General features: G+C 43.1%; 2 protein-coding genes across 7 annotated transcripts in view; one reads left to right on the top strand and one right to left on the bottom strand.

Annotated features, from left to right (window-relative positions):
* nlgn2a (neuroligin 2a) overlaps window positions 1–13480 on the top strand; it is a 199706-nt gene extending 186226 nt beyond the window's left edge. For all 6 annotated transcript variants that reach the window (XM_008283339.1, XM_008283340.1, XM_008283342.1 and 3 more), the window contains 5 exons: window positions 4851–5036; window positions 9284–9549; window positions 10884–11037; window positions 12013–12379; window positions 12646–13480. In XM_008283339.1, coding sequence (XP_008281561.1) covers window positions 4851–5036; window positions 9284–9549; window positions 10884–11037; window positions 12013–12379; window positions 12646–13480 — 1808 coding nt within the window. The remainder of the gene's footprint in view (window positions 1–4850; window positions 5037–9283; window positions 9550–10883; window positions 11038–12012; window positions 12380–12645) is intronic.
* A 5408-nt stretch (window positions 13481–18888) lies between these two features.
* The window catches only part of LOC103358395 (interferon-induced very large GTPase 1-like), a 20085-nt gene continuing 17421 nt past the window's right edge, over window positions 18889–21552 (bottom strand). The window contains exon 7 of the mRNA XM_008283348.1: window positions 18889–21547. Within this exon, the coding sequence (XP_008281570.1) occupies window positions 19612–21547 (1936 nt within the window). The 3' untranslated portion in view covers window positions 18889–19611. The remainder of the gene's footprint in view (window positions 21548–21552) is intronic.

Consider the following 21552-nt stretch of genomic DNA (forward strand, 5'->3'; position numbering starts at 1 on the left):
ACACACACACATAGCAAGCCTGTGCAAGCATATTGGGCCTATAAGCATAATCTCATGGCTCCCTGAGGGAACATAAAAGGCTCACTGCTGCTTCATTGTGACTGCAGGTTAGATACACAAACGCGCTTGTGTGGTTTTTTTTCGCTCACAATACAAAACGGGCACGCACCGGGCGTCTCGAGCGTTTCTGAATGATCTGTGCGGCGGCGTGCATGTGTGGCCTCTTTACAGTATGCGATTCCTTTGTCTTTCCTCGCTCACATGCGTGCAAGCGTGTGTGGAAAAAGCGAGGGAGATGGAGGAGAGAGAGGGGAAAAAAAAAAAAAAGGATGCAGTCTTCTCTGTAGTGTCAGCCTTTGATCAGTGTCCCTGTGTATATTTCTATGTGTGTCTGTGCTAGTGTGAGCCAACCCCTGGTGTCTTGGAGGCAGATGAAACACTGCGCCTCTATCCGGGACTCACAGAACACCCACTATCCTCCTCGCCTTCTCCTTTACTCTCCCCCCCCACCGCCACTCCTCCACCCCTCTAACTATCATTCCTTACCACAGCCATTTTAAAGGCCATTCATGCAGAGCCGCGCTTTCATCTTGCATTGCTGCGTTTTGACCAGCTCCTCTTATTTTTTATTTTTTTTTTTTCCCCGAGCCTTTTATCAGATTATAGAGGATGGGGAGGACGGGTGAAGGGGCCCGCTGTTGTACGCTGACTCATAGTCAGATGGACGCAGCATGGAGGTGCAGCAAAGACAACGGCTTCGGCGATAGCGCGAGGATCTTGGTTGTCTGGGAGCTTTGCGCGGCTCGGTGTTGTGTTTCATTACTACACCTGCACAGCGTGGATTGTTGTTCGGCCTAAAGAGCAAAACATTTCTATCTTTTAGCATCTTATATTACTCTTACTGCCATGTTATGTGCAAGAAACTACACTGACATAGAAGTATTGCCTTAATTAGCTTAATGAATGACCTCATTAGCATAATTGGTTATGTTTAATATATCATGGTGATTACAGTGGGGCATTAGGCGGCTTATTTGCCTCTTGTTTGTGCTTGGCTTAATTAATGCACCCAAACATGCTGCTTATTTGTCATCTTTTAAAAAAAAGCAGCAAAAATGAGGTTCTGACTGAGGTGTGCTTTGATCCCTTTTTTTTTAATTTTATGGATCATTTAAGATAAATATTAATTACTTTTGGTTGTGCTTGAAGAAGAATATTATTGATTAATGTGGTGGGCTTTATTTCACCCTCAGTGCCGCATGCTCGAGTCTTTTTTTTGGTCACATGAAAGTATGAATATGTATTTATGTACAAAAGGTAATCAGGTAATAGGCCTGAAAAACAAATCTGATTCCTTTACTCTGCATGAGCTGGTTTCAGTTGGCTAGTAATGAGCCCCCTGCCCCTCCCAGAGCTGGGGAAAAAAAAATCCCCTTTCAGCAGTTGGCAGACAACCCCTGCAGTGTGTGCTCCGAGGTTTATGTAAAGAAGTTTTATAATCCAGTTGCAGTGTTTACATGTAGGTGTACCTGGTGTGCAGGTTGGTGCCGGCGGATGAATAAACGTGTAAATATCATTAAATTTGTCCCCTCTTTATTCCATTTTTTTTCCTGCCCTTCTTGTGTTTAGTATCCTAATTGCCAATCAGTATAATTCACATGTTCTCTCTGTTCCCTCAGTGTTCAGGCGCAGTTACAGCCACTTCATATTCATGCCATGATTGTGTGCGTCAGTCTTTGTGTATTTTTAGGCAAATGTGCTCTTTAGTATTTCTGTGATGTTCAGAGAAAGTGCAGGTTGTATGTCTTGTTTCCGCCACACGGTGGCCCTTTATCCATCTGAGTAGGATGCCTAAGAAGTTGTCTGTAGTGAGGTCTAGTCAGGGTAATGCTCAAGTCTCTGAACTTTTACAAAGATTCCCGTTGCTCGTATTTTTTTGTGTGTAATTCCTGATAGTATTGTTAGTTGTTAGATTGGCTTTCGTTTGTTGGTTTTATGAATATGTATGTAGAATGATCATTGTGTAGTCAACATAACAGGCAGCTTACGTTCATATTTTATATTTTCCTTCTTGATCTCACACATAAAGACTCATAGCTTGTGTCTTTAACCACACAACTACTGTATAAACAACAATTAACATCCTCGCCTGAGCTAGTAACACCCGAGGTTTCCCAGTAGACAGTTGCATTATAAGAAAATTAGCAATAGTAATCAATTCACCAGTCAGTCGTTTTAATGTTGTGATTGAATAACTGAAGACAGTCACACCTCTCTAACAAGCTACCTGCCTAAGCCTGTTTTATAATGTAGCTGGCACTAAACAGAGGAATAGATGAACAGTGGATTGGGAAATGCCCAAGATCTTGATACCACTAATTAGGCACCGTAGCAGACTACATACTGTATGTTTGTGTTAGCCCGGATCCTGGCAGATAGCAGTATACAAGTGTTTAACAACTACAGTATCGGCTTAAAGGACGACCTTTCCAGTGCACCTGTCTTTAATATAGCTCTAATTAGAACTCCCATTAGCATCTCAGAGGCTGCCAGTTAATGGGCACTTAAACAGGAAAGATTTAGGTCTTTGGTGGAACAATCGAAGCTACTCAACAGTAATCATCAGAGGCAAATGTCAACTAACAACAAAAAGGGTAAGCTATTATTACAGTGCCTTGATGAATGGATGGGAAGCTTTGAGGAATGTTCGGTGCTTCATCATTCCACGAGGGAAATTTGATTCTCAAAGAGCAATTCATGTCACTTGTTAACACATGAAACAGCAGTCATTAGAAAAGATAATGAGGAAACTTAAACTCAACTCCCGAACTTTAAACCCAGTGAGATTAGACAAAGTATTGAACAGTGTGCAAACAGTGCCGGATGAACAGGTTGGGTGTTCTGAGTAGATACGGTCCACATCACATGTGCAGATTAGGTGCCTGCATAGATCTCTGTTAAGTCACTAACAGTAGTTTTTGGGTCTTCATAGATATGGTCGGCAATATTCTAGATTGTTAGCAAATGTCACCAAAGCCAGCAATCAAGGCCTCTCTCTTTGTGTTCCTTATGCTGGGGTAGGAAGTCTTTTAATAGCATCATTTGGCCAAATTTCCATCCTAACCTTTCTTATTGGAACTCAAATGGTATGAATGAAAACTAGACTTCTGCCCCTCCTTTTGGCTCCATTTTCAGTCTTTGTAAAATCGACCCTTTCTTTATCCAAATACAGATCTTCACCTGTATCAGATTTCTTACTACTCCAGCTTTAAATGTAGACACACATGCAAAGGTGCTTGTCCTCTTATAATGTTAGATGGGTGAAATTGGTACAAAGCAAAGACACCAGTGTTTTGGTACTTTGGCTGTACTGTTTAAAGTTAACATAAACCTCATATATAGGACCTAAAGTTTACTACAACTGCAGGAAATAAACTGTACTACAGGGGTGTAATCGACAACACAAATGTCATACCATTGGCTACACTACACATACAAAACAAATGAAAGGTTACCACCTAATACAAGCATACCACTTAAAAAACTTATGGTGCTATAGTATGCAACAGAAGCTACACGCCTTCCCAGTTCATAAAATCATACTACCTGGTGGTCATGGATGCACCCAAACTAAGAATACAACTGAAATCCAATGTGGTAGAAATGAAACAAGATAACATGTGCGTGTGTGTTGGGGACTATTTTCAGCTGCAGATTGATACACATTTGATGCTCTGGTGAGAGATTGCAGCAGCAGCAGCACGAAGGACTCGAGCTAAACTAACCACGTTAGCTTTAATAAAGGAACATTCACCCAGTGCACCATCTGGCTCATTCATGGATTTTTAATATTTTGTGAACAACAGTGGTGCTCTGTGGCACACAAGAAAAAGCTGAAGCGGTTGTTGCTTTTTGTTGGCGCATTCCCACAGTTCTAAGGCTTTAACCGAAGCCTCTAACTAAAACATTTGTTTTTTTTTAAACTGAATAGTGTGTCATTTAGTTCAGCTAATTTGGAAAGTGAGTACCTGATAAATGTATTCTTACTTCTTGTTCATGTATCAGCTGTTTTTACTTTTTCATCACTGGAATAGGAAAAGGGATGTTGTGTCATATTGGAATTTTATGTAGTCACTTGACTTTCAGGTTCCTTGTATTGCATACGCTGGGACACTTTCACACAACTGAAAAACTGCAGATTTTATTGGCACCACCTGTCTTTCTCTATTGTGGCAAGTCAACAGGTTTGCTGGGTAAAAGTCTACCGGTAAAATCTTCTGTATATTTTATGCTACAAAACCATTGGTAGAGTTTGAAAAAAGAAAACAGAAAATGATACATCACAAGCATAATGTGTCATCATTTGTAATCCAGTTATGCGTGTGATTCAGATCACGGGGCCACCTATATTCCTCGGAGTGCAGGCTGCTGTACTCTAAGTGGCTTTGTATAAAAAGTCTCTGCTGAGCAGCATTAGAATAAACGTCATTAAGAGAGGAGCTAATGAGCACTTTCTTCTCTCACTCCCTTTGCTTTCTCTGTGCGCCGGCTGTGACTCCTTGTTGATGGATGACGCCGTTGCACACTCGAACACATACACACTTGTTCTCTGCAGTCCTGCAATTCCCTCCCCGTCAGAAGCTGATTTACAGGCCAAAGTAGAGATCATTTGCTATAGAGGTACTAAATACTAAAGGTGCTGATGCTAACGTCATTTTGACTCTCTGTTCTCTCTTCATTCTCCTTCCATTTATGCATCGCTCCTTCCTCTGTCTTCTGCTCCCACCTGTCCTTGTCTCTCTCTTGAACACACTCCCTCACCTTCATCCATCTTTCTGCTCCACAAACAGGCTTCCTCAGTACCGGAGATCAGTCCGCTAAGGGAAACTACGGCCTGCTGGACCAGATTCAGGCCCTGCGCTGGCTCAACGAGAACATCGGGCACTTCGGCGGCGACCCAGAGAGGATCACCATCTTTGGGTCTGGAGCCGGGGCGTCTTGCGTCAACCTCCTCATCCTGTCACATCACTCGGAGGGTAAACTTAATGCTGTGTTGTGTTGTTTGGTTGTTGTTTTGATACAGCGTTGATATAGATAGAACAGCCAAGCACAGTGTCCAACACTCATGGGATTTGAGGAATATTGTGTTTTTTGGCTTTATTTTGGTTCCATCCCAGTGTATTATTAACCATACATTTCTTGACCAATGGATTGCTGGTACACAAGTTAATTTCATAATTCCATCACTTGTGAATCAGTGATGTTTCCGTTCTCATTTTACATTATTTCTTGCTAATCCCTGAAAAGCATGCTTACACAAAAGTACTTATCTTCAGTGTACTATACAGTATTTATTTGCCTTGCTTTATTTAATGACCAGCGTGATCACAGCAGAAAACTCTTGGCCAGATGGAATCACAGTCAGCAGCATCCAGCTCAGAAACTGTGAAGTCCTGTGATGTTCACTTGACACCTCTGTCCTCAAAGGAAAACGCTGCTTGTCCTTTGAACTGAAGAATTTAAGCAGTCGTGTGGATAATGAGCGAGTCCGGGTTTGATCCAGGTTGTGTCACTCATGTCTTTGGATGATAAATGACACGAGCGCTCCAACATTAGCCCACATTACCGGCCTTGCTGAGCGCTCCTGGCTCTGTTAACGGTCCCCTGCTCTGTAGCAGGAAGACTCCACCTCCGTGGAAAACCTACATCTATCTGACCTCATGCTCCCCATTACCAACAACACACCCCGAGGGCTAAGTGTTAATATTGCACCACCAAAAGACAGAGGCCTACGGACCAGTCGACTTTGATCTGAATTGAGATCAGTGTGTCTGACGATCCGCAGCCAAATGGTCACGCACTCGCCGCCTTTGATCACGCTGTTCTTGAAGCTGTCCTCCTCCCGATCGTAACTTCTCTGTTCTCGCTGCTGCTCGAGGACTCTCCCTCAGTATCTCTCTCCTCTCTTCATTTTCTCGCACACACACAAACTGCAAAGGACAGAAACAGGGAAGAAATGGTGGGTGAAAAGAAAGAGAGAGATTAGAGGGAGCGTGTTCACACAACCACACATCTGTTTCAATTACGGCTCCGGGCGCGTGTATGTGTGTCCGGGGCACCGAGCAGACGTCTGACTCGTCTCTAATTTTGACTCATTGTGTCTGCATAGATGTGCCTTGAAAACCAATATGTGTCGTCAAAGCTTGAGCGAGCATCTGTGTGCCGCTGCATCCATCAACACTGCCTCTGTGATTGACACTGATGTTTGTTAACCCTTCGTATCAACCCACCAACTTTTCTCACGTACTGGTAGGTGAACCACTTCGCATCTAAAAATCCTCAACTGAGAGCAGTGGTCGCACATCTGGAAGTGAAAATGCAACGTGTGCTGACTTTATCTTTTTAATTATACTGGATCTAAAAACAGAAAAAATACAAATATCACGAGAGAAATCTGTTACGAGCTGGCATTGCAACCCAAATAACCTCCACTAATCAGCCTCCATCGAAATTATTATCACCTCTGGGATGAAGTTTGCAATTCAACCGCATATTGTTTTAAGAATAACACCAAACAATGTCTTGTATGGAAATAAAAAGAATCTCTGAAAGAAGGGCTCACATGCAACCCAAAATCTGTCAGATAGAACAAAAGATTTTCATTGGTCGCACTGGTACACCTGATCTGTCTGTCTTTAGTCAGCCCAGGTGGTTAAAATCATATATTTTCAGCTTTGATCAATCTGACATTAGAGTGCCTTATTCAACTGTTTTCTACTCCATGTCTAAGTTGCTGGTAACGAAGCAGGGCCTAGCGTCTTCTCTGTGCACAACCACCTTGTAGCATCTATCAATGCTGGTGAGGCATTTATGGAACATCCGTAAATTGTAGCTTCAGAAAAAAAGCCAGGGTTACGTTCGCTCCCTCTTTACTGCTTGAGTTTCTGCATTTTTATCAGTCATGCCATGCCACTCACTACCACAAGTAAAATCTCAACCTGCAGGAAAACTTTATGGATTGCATTTCTGGCAAAGAGTGCAGCCAAAGCATGGCAAGGGACGGCGCTCTTGCTGTTGAAGCACTGATGGCTCCAAATTGAAATGTTAAAAAAGCACCATGTCTCTGCCGTCAATGTCTTTGTGCTGTGACAATTGCCTGGCCGGCAGAGCAGCCCTCCTCCCTGGAGCTTTTCAGTGCCAGGCAGCAGGAAGCTGAAGCAATGAGGAGTCAGAAATGACAATAAGATCCAATGCTGCCCAAAATATAGACAACGACAAGCTACCTTTTCTAAATCCTAGATCAGCCTCGTGTAAATTAGAGGTTAAATGTGCAAAAACATCCATCTGCACTTTTATGACTGTTTACAATCATAAACATGATGTGTTAAGAAATTACCAGCTGACTAAAATGTAACTCAAACATGTTATATTGGGCGACAAAATGTGCAATGAAAAGTCTCTAGTGCACATAAATGACAAGGTCAGGCACACCAGTACAACCAGTGTGAAAAGTTGGTGTACAGCCTGGTTAAAGGAAAACTTAACGATCATTAGCCTAGCTTAGCATAAAGAGAGGAGACAGATGTAAATGTCTAGCCTGATAAACGCTTGCCTTCAGGCCATCTTGCATGCTGTGATTGTTATCTTTAGATTTTCTTTGCGTTTCCCTTTGTGTAAGGATTCCGCAAACAAGATGTGTGTTAATTAATGAACCTAAGACGTGTTTTTTTCTAACGTACTGTGCTTCCAGCCTTTATGCTAAGCTAGGCCGATTACCTCCCAGCTTCAGCTGCTGAATGAGAAGACATAAAAGTCAAAGGAAGTCATCTCTTCATCAAAATTCAAATAATGTCTATTTGGTCTTCGATGGCAACCAGAACCACTGACAGCTATTGTAGTGTTAATTGTTGAGGGGAGCCCTACTTTGGCGAACGCTACTGTTTAGAAAAATGTATATTAACCCCCTTGTCTCTTGTTCCTGACATCCAACCCCATCCCCTCCCCCAACCCCACTGTCACCTGTCCATTGTCATGCCTCCGCTTTGTCATCACCGCATCGTCATCTTCATCAGCATCTAACGGTGTAACATCAGCCCACTAGACGCCGCCTGTCTGTCATGCTCACCCCTCCTCTCTGTCCCCCCCCCGCCAGGGATGCCAGGTAAGGAGTCTGTCATCCTCACGCTTACGGGACACCAATCATGTCCACAACACCGTGTCACAAATCAAGCCCGACAGCAGAGACGTGCAGGATGGATAGCAGGATGGAAGTGGCAGACGGGACGGAGGGACGGGTTGTTAGTGATATGATGAAGGGTGTGGCGAGGAGACGGTAGTAAACAGTGTCCATGCACGGTGTTAAGAGCGGTGGGAAGACAAGGAGGTGGTGGCAGTAATACCAATGGAGCAGAAAGAGAAGAAAGGCGAAAGAAAAATAGAGGGAAGTGCAAAGCAGGGATGGCAAGAGGCGCTTAGGGAGTGACAAAGAAACTGATTTTGAAGACGAATATAATATACCGACCTCTCTCCGTCTGTCTCTCGCCGTCTGTCTCTGTCTGTGCTGATATGTAGGTGTAGCTGTTTCCAAGCTACTTCTTACTATAATTGATTTCCCAGGGAAAGGAGGCACTGCGGTTCTGCTTAATAATTAACTGACCGATCTTCAGCCCAGGAGAGGGGAGGAAAAAGAAAAAAGGGAGCGCAAAGAGGAAACGAGTGGGGCAGGCGGCCCCTTAACGAGCCACTTGAGTGGTTCAAACGGCACAGGACAGGCAGAACTAAGGAGACAGAGAAGGAGACAAAGAGGGGAAGGGAGATCTATCGCAAGAGAGAGGCTGAGAGAACAAACAGCTGCCACAAGAAAGAGGAAAATGGATCTTTTCACCTCTCAGATGAGCTTATTCCCAGTCCTGCCTCTGGTTTTTTTTTGGGGGGGGGTTCAAAGCTACAACACCAGAGCATGCTCCATCACTGATGCTTTGGGTCTGTAGTCTCATCCCGTATCCACCAGCTTTTCTCTAGTGAGAAAGATAAGACAAAAAAGAAAAATCTCAATTTGCAGAGCTTTAATATAGGGAAGTTCCAACACTGGGAAAAGAGAAAGTTTATGCAAGTTGTACATCAAGGATTCTCTGTGTCCTGTTTGAAATGCACCATCCTGCCTGCAAAAATAAAAAAAATAGGGAAAATGCACAACATTTCGTGGCCACACCAACATTTCTTCATATTTTAGGAATCTCCTGTCAATAATTAATATATCCCTCTCTCCTCTCTGTCCTTTCAGGTCTGTTCCACAGGGCCATAGCCCAGAGTGGAACGGCTATCTCCAGCTGGTCCGTCAACTACCAGCCCCTCAAGTACACCAAGATCCTGGCCCGCAAGGTGGGTTGCACCTACACGGAGACGGCCGACCTCGTTGACTGCCTCAGGCGCAAGAATTTCAGAGAGCTGGTGGACCAGGACATCCAACCGGCCCGCTACCACATCGCATTCGGTCCGGTGGTGGACGGAGACGTGGTGCCCGACGACCCGGAGATTCTCATGCAGCAGGTGGGGGGGTCTGTCTTAGCTGGATTTTTTTTTTTTTTTATCATGATGGCTTGAGATGTGCTAAAACACCAGACAGAAGAGAACACGAAAAGAAGGTGTGAGTGTGACCTTTCCACAGAGTTAGGATCTGGCGGTGATGTTTACCAGTTGGTGTGAACTCACACCCCGCAAAGCTGTAAGAGGGTGAAAAGTGACTGGTGTGCTGCACGTTGACTTGGTGGCATGTAGGGTTCACAGCCTCTTCTTCTCATGATCCCTTTATACAATACATGGGCTCAAGAACCTTGTCATCAAAGGGTACATGTTCTTAATCAGAGATGGATTTTCTCTTTGAGTTTCATTGAATTTTCTGCAGATTTGGGCACTGCTACATTTTACAATCACATGTTTTTCTGAACAGGAAACTGTCTTTACTGACTATTGCATGTTTCAGGTGAACTACACATGGATGAGAGCAGGTCACAGTGTTCAAAGTCAAGGTGGATAGTCCTAGCAGCCTGTCCATGAAGCTACAGAAATACACCATTTTATTAATTGACACCCCACCACCAACATCAATTTGCACTGATAGTTTTAAGTATGAAAAGGTGACCTATTGAAACGCTATATAACTGATCTGGGACCTCTTTTTTATGTGAATTCTCATCAGACATCAGCAGACCTGTCCCTCTAAAAGGACAGAAATAAATAGAAAACATTGATAAATGGTCAAATATAGTAGAAATAATCGAGACAACAACTTTCATCACTGATCTGTGGGATGTTCAGACTGTACAGATGTGAGGCTTTCATTTAATCTCCACATCCCTTAACAGACGCTTTGGTGGTGCTGCAAGCCTTGAAAATCAGCCAAATAAGAAGAAAACCTCTCAAGTTTAATTAAAAAGAAAAGTTTCGATCAAACGACATATTGTTGAGTCAACATCCAAACCAGGAACAAAAGGAGTGTGACTGTTGCAGCTGCTTTGTTATTCAGCTGCTAGAATCTCCTCATAGATCCCCAAAAGCATTCATAATCTGGAAGAAATCGTTAGAGGTGAACGTGAGCAAGTTTTCCGGTTTTGAGCTCGTGCTGTGGAGTAACTAACATTTGAGGCATCTGCTATGTTATGATGAATTTAAAGAATGCGTCTCAAGAAATTCTATACACTAAAACCAGAAACCTGCATCTTTACATTTCTTGGTATAAATATCCCAGAAATAAAAACAGTGTGAACAATTTCACCTTACAGATAAATGCACTCGATTTATTTGTGTTTAAGCGTCATTTGTGGTTGCAGATTTCTGTGCAGTCAATACAACGTCATCATGTTCTGCTCTTGTTGCACCACTAGGGGGAGTTCCTCAACTATGACATCCTAATAGGAGTGAACCAAGGAGAGGGGCTGAAGTTTGTAGACGACAGTGAGGACAACGACGGCATCTCCGCCGCAGCGTTCGACTATACCATCTCTAACTTTGTCGACAACCTCTACGGATACCCTGAGGGTGAGGAATGAATTCGATGACTCTGTCAGTCGTCAAATTCTTCCATTTTGTGTCCCCCACCCCATCTCAGCATGATCACTGTTTTGGCTTATTAGGAGCTCCGTTAGCTGACATGTTTTTGGCATCATTAAAATACTGAAACCAAAAGAGAACATTTTCAAAAGTATAAAAGCGCGGTCGTATAAATAGACAGTATGTGCTATTATCAAAGTTCATTATAGATATATGTCCTCATGCCTAATATGTCACATTACGGTTCTGCTTCTTAGGATTCTTAAAACACAGCTTATATTAACATCAGCTTTCAAATAAAAAAAAAAAGAAAATACATCAACAACTCTTGATCTGCAGCTCCCTGTGGAAATACAAGTCTTTAAAACATTATGTGGGCAAAGAATGAAGAAGAGATAAAATGTGAACCCAGTGAAGTGTATCAACCAAGACAAGCATACTAAAGAGATTGCCTATCATGGAGATTATCTTTCACCGTAGTGGGTCTGTGCTTTGGCCTTTGAGGCTCTGTGGGCTCTAATGCTGTCGCTCATCATCCCCCAGGCAGCCGGCTCCCAATCACAGTGCTGTTGTTCCTAACAGATCAGCCTGCAAACGCCTCACAGCGGGCCACAGTCAAAATACAGACACGTTTGGATAATGTAGTCACGCTCCCTTGCAATTGTCTGTCACTCATTCTGCTTTCTCAGAGGCATATTTTCCCCGTTTGGGATGCTCGTCCTCTTCTTTCAGTTTCTCTCTCCTCTCCATTTATCTCTTTTTTTTTTCCATATTCCTGTAATTCCAGCTCATCAACAAACGTGAGCTTTTTTTTTTCCGTCTGTTTCACATCACCTCCCTCATCTATCAATATTTTCCATCGCTGTTGTTACTATACTCTTTACTTATCACACTTTTCTCCTTGTTCTCTTTACCTTTTGTTCTCTGTCCCTTTGTTTTCCCCTCCCACGTCTCATCCTCCAGGCAAAGACATCCTGAGGGAGACCATTAAGTTCATGTACACAGACTGGGCAGACAGGGACAATGGAGACATGCGGAGGAAGACTCTGTTGGCTCTGTTTACCGACCACCAGTGGGTGGCTCCGGCAGTGGCCACAGCTAAACTCCACGCTGAATTTCAGTCCCCGGTTTATTTTTACACATTCTACCACCACTGCCAGACAGAAACGCGACCCGAATGGGCTGACGCTGCCCATGGAGATGAGATACCTTACGTGTTTGGCGTACCCATGATCGGTGCCACAGACTTGTTCCCGTGCAACTTCTCCAAGAATGATGTGATGCTGAGCGCCGTGGTCATGACGTACTGGACCAACTTTGCCAAGACTGGGTAAGCCTATTTTATAATAACATATATTAATGTCTCTTAAGTAGTGGTGTGTAGGTATATTGAGGATTTTTGTTTCATTTCCCCAAGCATATTTGAGTGAAGTTAAGTTAAGAGTTTAGTGCCTTGTTTTACTTTGATATAAGTTCATAAATAGAACCTTAGAACACCAGATTGTATTCAGAGTTTTGATGTCAACTAAATCACCTTTAAGAACGATTGATTAAAATCCTTAACTGACGCCTGTAACCACTTCTGTGCTCCACTAGGGACCCAAACTTGCCAGTTCCACAAGACACCAAGTTTATTCACACCAAGCCCAACCGCTTTGAAGAGGTCATCTGGACCAAGTTCAACTCAAAGGACAAGCAGTACCTCCACATCGGCTTAAAACCTCGTGTTAGAGACAACTACAGGGCCAACAAGGTGGCTTTCTGGCTGGAGTTAGTCCCCCATCTTCATAGTCTACATGAGGACCTCTTCCCCACCACTACTCGCTCGCCGCCGGGCCCTGGCCCTGGTACCCTCAGACCCTGGCCCAAAACTCCAGGCCCTCGTACTACTCGCCACCCCTACCCAACCTTCCCCTCCGATCCTGAGCCTGAGGGTTCAGAGCGTCCACACCAGGACCTCTTCCCTCTAAACACCCGTGACTACTCCACTGAGCTGAGTGTGACGGTTGCCGTGGGAGCGTCGCTCCTCTTCCTCAACATTTTGGCCTTTGCCGCCCTTTACTACAAGCGTGACAAGCGGCACGAGATGCGACGACACCGGCTCTCTCCACAGCGGGGCGGCCCTGCCAACGACCTGGCTCACAGCCAGGAGGAGGAGATCATGTCGCTGCAGATGAAGCACTCAGAACACGACGCCCACCACGACATGGAGCCCCTCCGGCCCCACGACATTCTACGGCCCGCCTGCCCACCTGACTACACGCTGGCGCTGCGCCGCGCCCCCGACGACGTGCCGCTGATGACACCGAACACCATCACCATGATCCCTAGTACCATCACCAGCATGCAGCCTCTCCATGCCTTCAATACTTTCCCCTCCACCGGCCACAACAACACCCTGCCGCACCCCCACTCCACCACCAGGGTATAGTAGGGACTGGCCCGACTCAGCGCCACCTAAGGACCAGGAATACTGGCTTTGCTACTTATCTAGAAGGGAGGCCTCTGGATGTGGGCCTTTGTTCTGTTCTATAATTCTCTCGTTTCTCCAAAAGCAACTCCACCTCCTCCATCATGTGCTGTGAAACTCAGCAGCTCCCTCCACTGGTGGCATGTGGAGACGTAACTGAACTGCGCAGCAGCAGATGGGCAGTCTGGGGGTGACTTAGATCTTTCAAAGATACTGTTTTCAGAGATGGTCTTGCTGTTTCCAGACTAAAGGCCCCCAGCATTATCAACGGGACGAATGCTTTTTGCCCCTTGCTGTTTTCTATTTTTTACTTTGGTGTCATCTCTTTTTTTTCTGTCCCTGGTGTGTTACGTGCACATATCTTTCTCTTTTCTACATCTGTGTCTTATTATCGCTTTATTCCTCTCATTTGACCTATTATTCTCTCCTTCGTCACGATGCTCCTTTGCTCCAAGGATTCATGTTCAACTCGAGTCGGAGGGGGCATAGAGTACGTACAGTAAACTTATAGCTACGAAAACAACGATATCTGATACTTTCATTCTACCAGCATTCTTGGTGCCAAGTATGTACTACTGTGTTAGCGTTCTCATCGAGGGAGAAAAAAAGTAAAGAAAATTCTAGATTATTCCTATTTACTGTCAAACTAACAGAGGCTGTGTGTTCTCACGACAAAGTGCCAAACTGGCCCTCGATTGTGTTTTTTCTTTCTTTCATCTTGTTTCTTTTTTTTTTTCAGGCATTTGTTTAATTGTTGTTTTTTGTGGAAAGATTTTTTTGCTGAAAATATAGATATAGAGAAATGATATTATATATAGTTATATATAAATGTGTACAAAGGAGAAAGTATATAAATGGGTTTTCTCAGTGGGGATCTATGCATGAATTATTTTTTAAAGATGATGAGACGGGGGGGAAAGGACACCGTATCTGTCAATGCACGTTTCCCAAATCTAATCAAATCATATCGGTCCACTTTTAATAGTTTGATCTTTGTTTTTCTCTCACAGAAGTAAGAGCATCTCAGAAATTCCTGAAGTCACTGAACAAACAACCTGCACCTCCCAACGCTCATTTATTTAAAAAAAGAAAAGAAAAAAAAAAAAGAGTCATCACCCCCGAATCTCAGAAGATGTTACAGTCAAAGCAACGGCTGTGAACACGCATTCATTCTCTCCTTTAATGGTGTTATTCACGGGTATTTCTCCAACCACAGGATGCAGCAGGCCAACAGAAAGCCCATCGTCCTACAGTAGCTAGTTTTCCTTTCCGTCTGTGTGGAGATGATCAGGGTACAGGAGGTACTAAATCTGTTGTTGTAGCTTGCTTGTACAGAGTTATTTTTGTATTTCAGTGAGAAACATAGCAGAGAGAGGGAGCCTCTGTTCCTTTATGTACACCTTCCCTCTCCTGTCTGCCCCCCTATTTCCAGCACATGCATTTCTTTCTTTTTTTTTCCCGGTTGTGTGCTTGCAAGAGAGAGTGTGTGTGTTAGTGTGTGTGTGGTATCAGAACTGTTCTACACGGGCGTAGGTGGGCCCTAATTAGACAACAAAGAGATAGAGAGGCAGACAGGCAGGATAACCCCAATGGTAAAAACTCCAACATGAGCTCCTTCCTTCTGCTTACCCAGACACCCCTCTGTGCATCATCACCACGCCTCCTTCCTCCATCAGCACCTCGGTATTCGAGACCCCCATCGCAGCGATCACCCATAACTCCACCGTCATGATCGCAACGGTCCGAAACACCTGACTTCACTGTCGTTCCACATTATTTCTGACCTCAGTTCAGCTCCTCAACATTCAAGGGTTAGTTCACTAAGCTAGTTTTCTTTTTCTTCTTCTTTTTTTTTTCGAGCTCGTCGGTTGTAAATTAAACTCTAAGCACACTGAGGGTAACTGGTGGGCCTTCGACGGCCTGCGGCGCGGGGCTGTAAGATGAAAAGGGGGCTCGGATCTCCTCAACAGGGTAAAAGCGACGCAGCTGCTTCTGATTCTGCTCCTTTCTTTCTGGTGAGAACATGCAGGCCTACAGCTCAGCAATCCCCCCCCTCCTCCCCTCCCCAGTGATTCTCTGATAAAGATGTCAAACACGGATCATGGGTAATACTCTGGTTAATACAGTATGAACTGATGTGCTGCTGTTTGAGCCTACAGGAACCCGTGGTAGCTTACAACCAGTATGGGAGAAGTTAGTCACCGGTGCTGTCTTTGCTTGTGCTCTAGCTTTAGCCTGTTTGATTGTTTGTTTTCTATTTTATTACTGCCTAAAGGGGTGGCGGGTGAGGACTGGACGGGGAAATAAATACCTGGCTGCTCCTGTCAGAGATTTTGTAAGCCCACTGCAAGGGAAATGTGCACAATGTAAATCACTGAACAACTGACTTGCAGGTGGATGAAACGCTGCAGAACGGAGCAAGAAAAAGGGGGGCATGGAAAAGACTTACAGCCTTAAATGTAGAAACTAGAATCAGAGGTATCCAGAGAGGACGGGACTGATCACGAGCAAATAAGGACGTTCAAAGGTATGGCCATCTTTCTTCCCACAACGCTTGCCAGGAGAATACCTTGCTAATCTGTCTGCGGGGGAACTGATACGTCCATATGAACCCTTTTGTACTCACTCCTGTGGATAAGTAGGCAGTGAGGGGGTCGCGAAGGAAACCTCACCTCAACACAGCTACAACGGCACCACTGGAGCTGAGAACAGAAACAAGGTATTTGGTTTGGGTCTGTTCTTTTTCCTTGTCTATTTTATAAGCTAACACCGGAGGGCGCCATTGTGACAGATTCAATGCAGTCGGCCCACTCTGAGGAAACCGGATGCGTGAAGAAAAATACCAAACTTGGGCGGCAGGACGGAGACAGACACAACATCTGGATAGAGGATCAAAACTGTACATTTTTAAGTGTAAGAATCAAACAGACAAAAATATTTGTAAATATTAAGTTTCTTGTTTGTTTGTTTTTGTTTTTTTGTTTGTTTTTTGAGTGAATGAATGATATGCTTATTTTGTGACAACAGAAGACAACAGGTGCAGTTTGCGAAGAAATGGCTGAAACAACGCTTTCCACCCATCGGTTTTCGTGGTAGTGAGGAAAAAACAAAACAACAACAAAAAAAAAAGCTATCTACGCTGAACTTGTTTTCATGTTGCCCGTTATCATGTGGGCATCCTGTAGCATCATGAAAATCACTGTAGCAGAATTCATCGCCGCTGATGCCCCCACACGACAGAGGGCCAAAGATACTGTAGTTAGCATTAGCTAGTTCCCAAGAAGTGACACATTTTAATTTTAGAAAAATACTTTCTGTGAATTCATTCATCTTTGTTGCAGGACTGTAGTACAATCGATGACTCTACGTCTTTCTTGCTTCTTTTTTTTTTTTTTTCTCTCGAGCTTTTATTTTGAAATATATCTTATGATCCAAGTATGCTCCTGATGAATCTGTGCTGCATGATGTGTATGACTTCAGACTATTTGTGTAAACACTTCAGAGGCTAAGAGCACTGATAAAAGCCAGCTTTGCCTTTCGATGATCTACGGTCAGGACGTAAACCAAGCTAAACCGAGACACTAAACACAAGTGCAGTCGATTAAATGTGAGCTCACTTAACATGTAGCAGTGTTTACATGTAGCCACTTAATTACATGTGGGACAGACATGAGGGCTTTGATACCATAAGATGCCTCATATTCTCATCGAGTAACGAGACCACACAGGTGGTCCGGCTTCGTCATTCCACACACTGTGTTGTACCGTGGTCATGGAGGTTGGGTTTCTCTCGCAGTGATGTAGCAGAAAGCAGTCTCGTGTTCTCAACAGCAGAAAAAATAGTAAGTAGATCGGAAAGGTCTGTCAGACTCTGAGCATTTGTGTCTCACAGCGGATTAGTCCAGATGTATGCGGACACACACTTAGCCTCTTCTATGCTATAAAGGGACTCACTGCAGCCTCGTGGCTCACACAGTTGCGGCTGCATTTCAGTTATATGGTACACAACAGAACAGAGTGCAATATCACTTGAAAAATTGTGTCACTTCTCAATAATTGCATTGTTTCTAAACTGACAAGGAGGGTTTTTATAAAGAGAGACATTTATAGACTATATTAAAAACACAGGCTCCAAAGTAGAAACTCAGTTCCCCTGACACACAAACCTGTTATTAATTAACCCAACCGCATGAACTGTGAACATCAGAACTTTGTCAGTTTTATGCCTAAAGTCTGCGTCTATCTGGAAAATAATCGAAATATCTGACTGTGAGACGAAAAATCTGCTAATCTATAGTTGCAGCGTTTATCAAGAAGTATGGAACCCGCAGTACTTGAACTCATCACTAGTTTTCTTGGCATACGGCACGTTTGGTGTGAACCAGGTCAGGACGACCACAGTTAGTCCTGACAGTGAAGCACAGAGGTGTTAATGTGACGATATGAAGCTGCACGAGTTCAAAAGGTGTTGGCGTGAGGACGTTTATAGATGGCGCAATGAGTGCCTGTGAACATACTAAAAATACTACCTTTTTGAAGAAGAAGAAAATATACCATGACCATGTATGTCACCTGACTTAAATCTCATAGAACACGTTTGGGGAATTTTAAACTAAAAGGTAAAGCAGCCTAACCACTCCAACAAAGACTAGATTTAAAATAAATCAATGTCTTAAAAGAATGGCAGAACATCCTGTGACATTTTTTGTATTTTCCATGAGGAGGATTGGATCTGTTGTAGAAAATAAAAGTAGAAAGTATTGATAAAAGGATGTGAATCTTAGTGATGACTGACTTTAGTTGCATTGAGTTTCTACTGTAGGGCCTGTTTGTTTGATATAGGAAATATAAATGGCTTTTTTTTTTTATTTGACAGAAGAGCAAACGTCCTACTGTTTAACTAGAAATAGTGCACCTACTGTAAGGTGATACAATTCAGAACATCTGTTGTATGCTGTTATTATTTCAACATGCTTCAAACCTGCAGCCAGCCAACCAATATGGCGTCACGTCACTAACGTCATGCAGAGATCCTGCGTCGGGGTCGAATGGCGTATGCAAGCACATGATTTAACGCTCCACAACGGCGAACATACGGATTAACAGTAAACCTTCAGCTGGGTCTCCGAATGCGAATTTGCACCTGTTGTCTTGTTTTTACATTCTTTGTTGAATTCAGAAACCCAAGACTTGAGACGAAGAAAAATGTTAAATAATGGAATTTTAAAAAAGATGATTATTACAAAAAAAAGTAAAGCAAAACTATATAAATAAATGAGGTGATGATATTTCTGTTTACTTTAGAAGTTATTATACACTGTATGCTGTGATTCTGATCTGGGAAACATTAAAGACATTCATAGCCAGACTGCAGATTTTGCGTCTTTATTCAGTTGGTGAACGTAAGTATGTAATATGTTGACAAAGATAAATGGTCCTTTATTTTCTTTAAAAGAAAAAAAAAAAAGAAAAGATTTGACATCATATACTTAAAAGAACACACTGATAAACAATAAAAGAGATTTCTGTTTATAAAAAAATCACATGACACCACGTTATGATTTGATTGCATCTCATCTTCTGTCATGTAAACATGTTGGTTATTCCACATTAAGAGCAGATGAGCGCTGAATGACTTTTTTCAAGTATATAGCATCAGAAAAAACAACCATTTTAAATTGAAAATGAGAAAGATCACATAAACAAATGTTGCCATAAATCGACTGAATGATATCGTAACCTATTGAAACTGTAAATATTTTCTGTCACATCCTTACAAAGAAAGAACATTTTAAAAAAACAATCACATTTCAGAGTGGCTGCTGTCATTTTGTCACTGTGATTAACTGTCTTTTGAAGAACTGTAGCCACCTCTCGGAAACCACATAAATGCAGAAATAGATACGCAGTTTGTATGTTCCGACTAGTGCTCCCAACATGGACTTTGACTCAACGTTGAAAAAACAAACCATGAGAATAAATGTAGAGAATAAATATCTCGATGTACTGACATCTTCAACCCTGTCATCTTATATACAGCATGATCCTATTTATGGTTTTAGCCTATGTGATATAAAGCAAAGCTCAAAACATCATTCAGAGATCGGTGATTGCATTAAGAAGACGTGTGCCTCTTTAACCACTAAGTGTGCAGTGTCTCCCTTGATGCCAAACGACTCTTTGAGGCTGGCTTCTGCCTGCTTGCGTGTGATTCGTTTCCATGTTGCAGGGATTTTTGCAGGCTTTGCGTTGTATTCTTTGGCAAACTCATTGTTGTACTTTGCCATTACATATTTCCAGTAGTCTGATGCCTCGAGGCTCACATCTGGAGCGATTTTCCAGTGTGGGAAGATCTCTTTGTAACGCTTGTAAGGATGCCATTCATTGTTTGTAGCATGACAGCGAAAACTGCTGTCCGTGTTTACAAGAGAGGAGCAAATGTCAGTGTCAAGTTTTTGTGATGAAATTAATCTGTATTGACCCAGACCTGTTGGCCGATGCAGCGAAGCCCAGTGCTCAGTGTGGGCTTTTCCTCCTGCATCACAAGGTGCTTCGCAGAATGGACACTGTTGGCCACATCCAATCAACTGGGTGAAAAGCACATTCTCCGACATCGCAAAAAGCTCTCCTACTGTCGTTACGATGTTGCTTTCTTGAAACTCTTTTCTAAGAGTTTGTCCCATCTCATTCACACACTTAGTGAGTGAATGAGCAAACTGTTCTTGGTTGGCATTGTTCAGGATCATGAAAGCACCAAGAGAATCCTGGGAAATTACCAGTTTATCACCAAGTTCCTTGCAGATATTTTGAACAAACATCTTCAAGTTGACACTTGTTCCCATTTTTGCCTTGTTGATAGCATCATTTATGCTGCTGATGCTTGACTTGAGATGTTGGTCCTTATATCTGAGTGTTGTAGACCCGTTTGTAAAGTGTTCCAGGATTTGACGGAGTATCTGTCTTTTCACATACTGCTCATATGAGAGAATATAGTGCAAATAGCGGCCAAAGTCATCCTTTGAGAGCAAATTCAGCAAAACTGTAAACTGGAAAAACATCCGGGTGCTGAACTGTTGGTTAGTCAGCATGTCAGCAATGACATCAGGACCCACGGAACGGTTGACAAAGTCTTTGACTGCTGGTTTCAGACACCGGTAGGTGAACTCCTCAGCCTTCTTCTGGCACTGGTCTCTTTTTTGGAACACATCTTTGAAATCAGCACGAAATTTGTCCTTGTTTCGACGCAGACATCTGTAGGGATCATTCACATTTAGGAAATCTTCATGCATTTTCTGAAAGTGTCTGGCGGCAAATCCACAGATGTGCTGTTTGAGAGAAACCTCCAACTTAGTGTCTGTCTTCACATCAGGATTGTTTTGGAATCGTTCATCAATGATGTGTAGGATCTCCTGGACGTAAGTATCATGGTAATCCGTTTTTCTTTGCAGTTTTTCTGCTATTAACTGTGTGCAAGCATCAATGATGCTGTCAACTATTTTTTGAACAGCCATTGTGTGATCTTTAACATTGAAAAATTTGTTCACTTTGTTTATAAAATGATTAAACAGTCCTTCAGTGGCATAGCTGTAAGGCTCTACTCCACAATCTTGCAGTTTTCTTTGACTCAGCAATTGACTTGCATGACTTCCCCTGTGTGACAGATTTGTTCTCAGGTGGTTGAACACACTGCTGTAGACGTCTTTGATTTTTCGCTTTGGGTAGGACAATTCCCTCTTTGTTTCATTCCAGATTTTGTCAAATTCTTCATCCAGTTCTTCATCTGTCATCTGCGTGGGTCTCTTACGACATTCTTCAATCAGTCCATGCACTCGATCTTCTAATTGTTTTGTGTGGTTCTCCTTGATTCTGTCAAGTTCTCTCATTCCCCGTCTGATGTCTGCTGCTGCTGTGAGCTGATTAACAACAGAGCTTTCCATTTCTCGTCGAAGGCTCTTTGCACTGTTTGAGAACTCCTCTTTGTATCCTTCAACTAGATAGACATGACCCTCTGTTTGCTTGAAGTACTGTGTTAG

Source organism: Stegastes partitus, unplaced genomic scaffold (assembly GCF_000690725.1).
Source record: "Stegastes partitus isolate 25-593 unplaced genomic scaffold, Stegastes_partitus-1.0.2 Scaffold307, whole genome shotgun sequence".
Classification (NCBI taxonomy): domain Eukaryota; kingdom Metazoa; phylum Chordata; class Actinopteri; family Pomacentridae; genus Stegastes; species Stegastes partitus.